The sequence below is a fragment of the Aspergillus caelatus genome (genome assembly GCF_009193585.1).
Source record: "Aspergillus caelatus strain CBS 763.97 unplaced genomic scaffold BDV27scaffold_535, whole genome shotgun sequence".
In the NCBI taxonomy this organism is placed as follows: domain Eukaryota; kingdom Fungi; phylum Ascomycota; class Eurotiomycetes; order Eurotiales; family Aspergillaceae; genus Aspergillus; species Aspergillus caelatus.
The window spans coordinates 1-7,765 of NW_022475798.1; the positions used below are offsets into that span (position 1 = coordinate 1).

The 7,765-nt window shown below is 45.9% G+C and overlaps 3 protein-coding genes across 3 annotated transcripts; 2 read left to right on the plus strand and 1 right to left on the minus strand.

Moving 5' to 3' along the window:
* Positions 1-98: 98 nt before the first annotated feature.
* Positions 99-939, plus strand: BDV27DRAFT_139796 (uncharacterized protein). The gene is made up of 2 exons (XM_032069523.1): positions 99-296; positions 405-939. Exon 2 carries the CDS (start codon positions 500-502, stop codon positions 680-682), a length of 183 nt encoding a protein of 60 aa, XP_031920275.1. The 5' UTR covers positions 99-296; positions 405-499; the 3' UTR covers positions 683-939.
* Positions 940-6,441: 5,502 nt separating this feature from the next.
* On the plus strand, positions 6,442-7,268 carry BDV27DRAFT_139802 (uncharacterized protein). Its single transcript, XM_032069524.1, has one exon. The coding sequence runs from the start codon at positions 6,996-6,998 to the stop codon at positions 7,191-7,193; it is 198 nt and encodes a 65-aa protein (XP_031920276.1). The 5' UTR covers positions 6,442-6,995; the 3' UTR covers positions 7,194-7,268.
* A 178-nt stretch (positions 7,269-7,446) lies between these two features.
* On the minus strand, positions 7,447-7,743 carry BDV27DRAFT_164742 (uncharacterized protein; the record flags this gene model as incomplete). The annotated part of the gene is made up of 1 exon (XM_032073749.1): positions 7,447-7,743. A coding segment is annotated over one exon (297 nt), but the record flags the coding sequence as incomplete, so codon positions are not given.
* Between the last annotated feature and the right edge of the window lie 22 nt (positions 7,744-7,765).

The window sequence follows — 7,765 nt, forward strand, 5'->3', positions numbered from 1 at the left end:
AAATTGTAGACTTCGAATGATTTCCCCTAACTATGTGAATAATTAAAAGAAAATTCCTTATAACATCGAACAGCTAAACAAAGAAAAAAAAAAAAAAGGTCAAGTTCACCAAATTACAATTAGAACCAATGGTAGAAGAAACTCCAGGTAGAACAGACCTAGGTATTGACCGGTGTTAGAAAAGGTAACGTGCTCATACGACTCACGGACAATGCCCACGCATTCCATCGGTACAGCCCACGGACATCGGAGCTATGACACGCTAGGAAAGTCCTTCTCGGTTCTAAAAGTAGGTCCTACATAGGTCATCTTGATCAGTACTAGGCTCCAGCACATTATTGTTGCGATAGTTTGTTTCTAGTGATAGGGCGCAAAAGAAGCAGGAATATGTATGTTAGTCGTACCTAGGCAATGTACCTGGATGACTCCTTCGTATTCACCCTTAATTAGTCCGACCGCCTTTCGCCGTTCTTTCCTAAAATGACTGTATTATGGGAGTATGCATGCGGATGACCGCTCACCTGGTTTGGTTGGCATGATGTTCCGGTCGAGCATCATTTCCCTGCTTAGGTCTCTCTTATTGACGATGCATTCGGCTCCGGGAATAATTAAGATCATAGGTATCGTACGCCTCATTACACCGGTAATACATCGAAGAAACAAGGCAACGACGAACTACTAAGTAATTCGATATGCCTGACTAACTAAAATAATCGAATATGCACCAAGTAGGGGCTGAGAGACAAGAGATAAGAAAAGCTGAAACATTCCACTCTGGAACGTCCAATTTCGCGATAGTCATGGCTGGGGGACTATCAGTATCTCGGAACGAGATGGAGCACAGGGCCTGTATATCAGTGGAGACCTGCGGCAGTGACCAACCGGGGGAGCTGCTGCCTATTGCCTCAATGTTGATCGTCCTTTTAGGGTCTCACCAACGATCGTGTCCGAGTCGTGGAATTAATTGTAACACATATTAAAAGTGAAATCAACCAAAAAAGGAAGTACCCTTTGTCCATACTAATGTCACCATGATGATTACCAAGGGTGATGGAAGGATGATGTACAATCGGAATTGCTATGTACATGCTCATTACTACAGATAGATCCATGGTACGGAGTACGTACCCTTGCTAATCGCAGGCTACTAGCACTGTGTAGTATCTCAAGATAATGTGATCTTGATAAGAGAATAAGAAAGCGAGAAGGAAAAGAGGCAAGGTCAGTCAGGTGACAGGCACTACTGCCCGCCAAAGTCGAACTTAAACCGTCGGCAATTCCTCCAGGGGTGGGTGACGCTTTCCCGGTGAGTGTTGGAGGAATAGGATTTTTGGCTGTGAAGGAGGAACTTATCATAAAAGGATCCCATGATGTCATCCTACAGCTGACTCAGCGGGACCGTATGGTAAGACAATGGTATTACAAGTATGAGTATTAATGTCTCGGAAAGGAACTGAACGTGGAATCCAACCCCAGACCTCGTGACAGATTGGAGACAATTGTGGCTTCCAGAAATCAACAGTTTATTTGTTGAGAGGCAAAACGGATTTATCTTTTTTTTTTTTAAAAAAAAAAAAGAAAAGAAAGGCGACTTTCCAGAAGAAGTAAATTCGAAGAAGGATCTAAATAGGTCAACAACCATTGTTCGACGGCTAACCCGGATCCAAGGCCATGGCTACCGATGGGGTGGCGGTTGGCGCCGCATCATTTGCCCCCTAAAACAGTCAAAAGCCGCACAAAGAACACTATCACCTCTTAATATTACAATATGACTGGCTATGAATGGGCTAAGACGACGACGGCTACGAATGAGAGCCGAACAAAGAAGCGAAAATTTACCCCAAAGGCCACGCTGCCTTCCGAGGCCACGGACAGCAGCTCTGCGCCATTTTGTGGGGGAAAGCAAGTGAGAAGCTGCACCCTTCATCGGGTGTGGGGGATTTTCCCCATCCCATTGTTCAGCCCTCTGTGCCAATCGCATCCCCCCGATCCGTTGCAACTGGTGGATAACTTAATAAGAAGCCATCCACTTTCCCGAATGTCTTAGTGATTGTGTCTCTGTCGGTCTCCGGGTGCTCTGAGTGAGGGTCTTCTCTCATCAGACCATGTTCATTTGTCCGATTCGAGATTTTGTTCCTCTCTCAATTAACCCAGATCCGCTCCGGGCACTACGAGAGATGAACTGAGACCGGATCTCTATTCAGTGGAGATCTGGACGAAATGGTGGGTTTCCTGTCAAACCTCCGGCCAGTTCTCTGGTATTGAAGACTTGGCGAAACCACGGACGAAAATGGTCGGAACCAGAAAGTGTTTACACTAGTACTCCATACTTCAGACGGCCAGCCACGCCTCATTGGATATACGACCCGGTGATGGCGCGGATCGTCCTTGGGCTTCCCCAACCATGCGTCCCCTGAGCACGGGAGCCAGTTCCCTAGGGAACGCTCGAATTTCTAGAAATTAGGACCTAGCCACCGAGCCATCCAGAGTGGTCGGTGACGCTCCCATGTTGCATTGGCGCAATTTGACTTTCACCTGTCTCCTGACGGTCTACCTTTGTTGACCTTCCTACTTCAGGACTACTTTTGTCATTAAACTTTTTCGACTGGCCCGGGGAGAACGTGGTGAGAACTCCGTTTAGGGATTTATATGGGTCCGATACGATGGAAGAAGGAGACAAAAATCTGGTGGCAACCCTCCTTGGAAAAGATCGATGGGAATTCCGTTGAACGGTCAAAAATGCCGTTGGCCAGGTCTTGGACTGGATTTTGTCTTGTAGCATGATGGAGGGGGGTTATTTTTATCAGCTCTATTGGACGAGCTATTTAGCTCTTCCGATTAAGCAACGAAGGTGTAGGAGCGTCAAAAGTTACTCGATAACTACAGCAAACTAACAAGCTTCCCTGTCCATAGAATACGACCTTATAAAATCCACAGGCAACTCTAGCCACTGTGCAGATGTGTGTCCATCCAGAGAGTCTAACCTTTTAGTGGCCAGCCCAGCCATCGGAGAACTGGGGGCAAAATACCCGAAATAGGTGAACACGCAGTAGGCCTCCGATGCCTAAGGCTAGCCGCCGCGCGGTCCAAGCGGCCAGTCGCATTGGCCCGCCTGATTGGCTACTGCCCCACGCCATGACGTTCAGGTTCGGCCTGAATTGCGAGGGTGGCATCCGGGAGGTGCCTGACTACTCTGAGCATAAAAATACTTATATCTGGTATCTCGATGAGTATCAGTGTGCTTTCACTGATACCATCGCCTGCTACCAGGTTGAAACTATACCTGTACTGACGATTTAACCACATATGACCCAATGCAGTACGACGCCGAATAAGTCCGGGAAGTTGACTCTGGCTTTTATCGCACGGCCCTCGGACGTTGACACCTCAGGCCTGTTATGAGGTCGAGCGCTACTCCATTGAGTTTAGCCATGGCCGAGTCAGGTGGTTCTTTATGCAGTAGTGCATCTTTCAAACGGAATAACAACTGGCGGGAAATGGTTATTATCGTGCTTAATAGTAACGGTGATCATTATTATTATTGCATGGACATGATATATCAGCTTACCTGTTTTGTAGAGCCCCTATCTATACCTAACGTATGACATTTAACGGGGATTATTATTACAACCTTCCATTATGTCTCTCTTAGCCACTTTAATCACACTACTCTATATATTCAGGGCACTACCGTACCACCATAATCACTATAATTAGTTTGACTTGATTGTCCAGCCGAAACCTGCATTGCTGATCGTCTATCAGCGCCTACTAGACGCTTCTTCATGGTGTCTCATTGGATATTTTACGTTGCATGGTTTTAGGCGGTTGGGCAGACTTTTAACGCCACTCATGGTATTTATTATTAACAAAATGGAATGAATTAACAGAAAAAAAACAAAAAACAAAAAAAAAAAAAGGTTTTAGAATGAGACTTGGAATCTATACACAGAGATAGACAACTCATACCTTCATGAAATAGATAATCTTCTACGAAGTGGTTGATCTGCATCAGTACTGTGTTGACAAGTCACTGACCCCTGATGCTAGACGGTTACACCCGTAAATCCAGAGATCTGAACTGCAGAACCACCACAGCCCGATAATATTCGACGATACATGCGTGGTTCTGTACTCCGTAAGGAGTGGCATGCATCGATGATACAATTGCATTGTCGATCCCATCGAAACAGGGTGGATCAACTAGAGGTAACATCGATAAAATCTCCGAAGAGCGTGCGTTGAGCTCAAGAGTTTCTGGCCAGTAGGTGGTCTGAGCTGGCCGGATCTGCACTATGCCATCACCGGATGCGCGTCCATACATTCGATATCTTTACAGCAGACCTGCAGCTATTCTGCTGAAGAGGTGTTCTAAGGTAGGTACTATGGCGCCAGCATTATGCCCAGTGGATCTATGAAGTTGCATTTGCATGTTTGCAGGCCGCGTTTAGCATATATGACCCACGGTTTAGCCAGGCGGGTATCAGGGTGGACAAATGTTCATGGCTGGAAGCTATCCATGACCGTTTGAGCTCAACGGGCAGCACTGACCATGTGCTGTCTGATACGGATTAAATACCCTAACATGTAGCACGCCATTTTCGGCACTGGGATTGTCATTGGACTTGTCAGCAATTATCCTGGTTGATTTAGTGATTGGAGTAGGTACCCACAGTCTGCGCTAAGAGTTCCTGCCACCAGTTAAATATCTCGTGTCGTTTTAGGATTCCTTTTTGGAAAGTAGTATTTGGTATACTGTACCTGGTCCCCCAATCTCCCCTCCCTACACACAAATATGTAATTAGCTGAGATCTTATATCTGGGATTTGATTTCCGTCTCAGAGTCCCATCATTTCGGCAACGAGGAATACCTCAGGGAATCTGGACCACGACAGCTCACCATCATGAGATAGCCTTAGCTGCCGCTTCTCAGTGGAGCCCCCAACCACTTAGCGCCTAGTCACTACTGCATGATTGGTAACAGCAGCCCATTCTGACCCTGGCTGCAGTCGTCACAATTCCCTGTCCTTAAGTATTGTAACTATTAAACCGAGGGTTACCATACCATCCACTTCAAACCGTTCCTGGTGCTGCCGCACCTACAGATATCTAATCACATTTAGCGGCCGGTCCACGCACACCATTCCATTGAGTCTACGAATAAGCAAGCCCACTGATGTGAAGTTGTGGAGTTAATCTGTGACTGAGCCTTGTTGATCCCGTCCGTCCGCTAAAAATGAAGTAAGATGTCTCTCCGTCTTCTCTTCTGAGTCTAGTTTCTGGTGAATTAATAATGCAGTGCAGAAAAACATCGAATATGGGGAAGCTTCAGCCGAGATCATTTTCCCAAAAATACTTTTCTAGGAAAAATTATATATAAATAATTTTCAATTCACTGTTCACTAACCAAGATAGTGAAAGTAAATATTCCAAACCTTGCACAAGAAAACGCACACGCCAGCAGAGGTCCCTGCAGCCACCGACCACATTCAACCCATCATTGGATAATGCGACCTGCATCTTCCCCAGTCTAGTTAACAACAGACAAACAGCCAGGAGGCTTGCCACTACGCAGCTAATGCACCCGCCCATGCAGTCATACATAACATTGCACATACATACATGTATGTACTTAAGTACATTCCCCAAAAAAGTAAAAAAAAAAAAAAAAAAAGAAACATGTGTAATACCGATACCTATAGCCGGATTGCCGGAGTAAATCCGATATCACCCAAGCTTGCATAGGCACCTACTGGAGATATGTACACTTAACTCCAGCTAGTCCTTCGCTTGTCAGCAATCGATATTAATTTATGGCAAGGCTGTGGGCGGATGTATCCGTATTGGATGGCCCATGTATGTAAGACATGAGAGGGCATGCAGATACAGGCTACTTGCGTGGGATGTCGCGCGTACTTCGCCCGGTGTGATGTGCTCCGTCTTATCTAATGTCGTAGTGTAGTTAGTGTGTACCTTGTTCTACCGGTACATGTGGTCATTGCGCTATTTAAATGTGGTTTTTGCGCTGAAGATGACTGGATAGTTGGCTACTTTGGACAATTTAATTGTTTTCTGGAAGTCGCTGGTATTGTTTGTAGTTGGATCGCTGAAGCTTTGACGTACAAGTATGTCGCACGAGGGCTTTTGGTGAGTTGTGATTGATTGCTTCATCGTGTCCCGGCGATGCTTCTACATTGGTCTGGAGTTAAATGCTTAGTTTTGATTCAGATTCTGGGTTCTGTGCAATGATGTATTCGGTCTACATATGTCATCGTGCTGCTTGCTATTTATAAATGGACTGGTTACATTGAATATACTGTCTCAATGTTTAGGGTACCTATAACCCTGTGACTTGTAACAACCAACTTTGTGCTGTACATATGTAGTCAACATCAACACATTTTCAAATAGATAAACCGGGCAATATAAAGTAGTAGTCTTCTACCATCCACCAAGATTCTAAACCAGACAATATGCAGAAACCATCCATACAACACTGACTCACCCAGCTAACCCATGCTCCCCGCAATAAGCTCCAAAGCTCACCCTACAGCCTCACTCAGAATCAAAACCAACTACGAACACGACATCAAACGACAATCCACGATCCACACATAAACAAGAACACCCAACAAACCCCCTCACCAAATTCAAAACTACCAACCGGACCACCCAACCCAAACAGGCATCTCATTCCCTCTCCCGAGTCCAGACCCCTTTAAAACTGCCCGCATCAACGGCCGTCCAGCTCACCACCCGACCAGTTCTCATCTAAACCATCTAATCTAGTCCACCCGATAAGAAACAAGATTAAAGGCAAACATGACTACATGCAGAGTATGTACATCTACAGCTCCAGCTCAGCGTACACGCCGCCGGCACGAGGAAGGAGTCACTTGATTATCACTATGCAGCCACCGTATGGGTATCACCTTTAGCGGGCTGTATTCAAATCCTCTATCCCATAGCTCCAGTGTGCGTGTCGTCTGATTATTATGGTGTATACTGGGACGGTCGATATTGAAATTCTTGGGACAGATGAGATCCTATGCATGATGGAGATTTGGGTCTCGTGGTTTCATCGATGCATGGCTGGGCGTAGATTGGGTTGTGGCTTGCCTGGGGGAGTCTTCGTTGGTGGGATGGGTTTATGGGGTGTTTTTACTGAGGTCTGGGTTGGTATGGTTGTTTGATGTAGTGGATGCTTTTGAGGGGTCCGATGATGCTCGTTCTACTTTCATATTGGGCGGGGGTTCCGTACAGAGAGGCTTTTATGTTTCACGAGTATATGAGAGTATTAGGTAGACTATACTATATATTAAGATATGGAAGAATCAAGGTGGAAATGATTCTTTCCATCTAGAATGAACACCCCCCCTCATGAATATCCATGAGCAGGACTCACACAGTCCTTGGACCAAGTCCAAGCACTAGAACAACATCACTCTAAAGACTGTAGAGTAAAGTCCCATACCCCAACTGATCAAACCCACCACTGGTACCTCCATAATGACCACCACCACCCTCAGCACCCTCACCCTTTTCAACCACCATATCCCGATACTGCTTTGTCCAAGTCGCATTCAGCTTCTTGAGAACCCCATAGTGATTATACAGCAGCTCCCAGATAGGTCGCACATCACCACGGGAATTCTCGCTGATAACCGTCTGCGTCACATCGCTATTCTGGTACGTCGTATAGGGAACATCTTTACCGAGGTTATACTTGGCCGCGTACTCAGCCCTGGTAAACGTCAGCAACAGA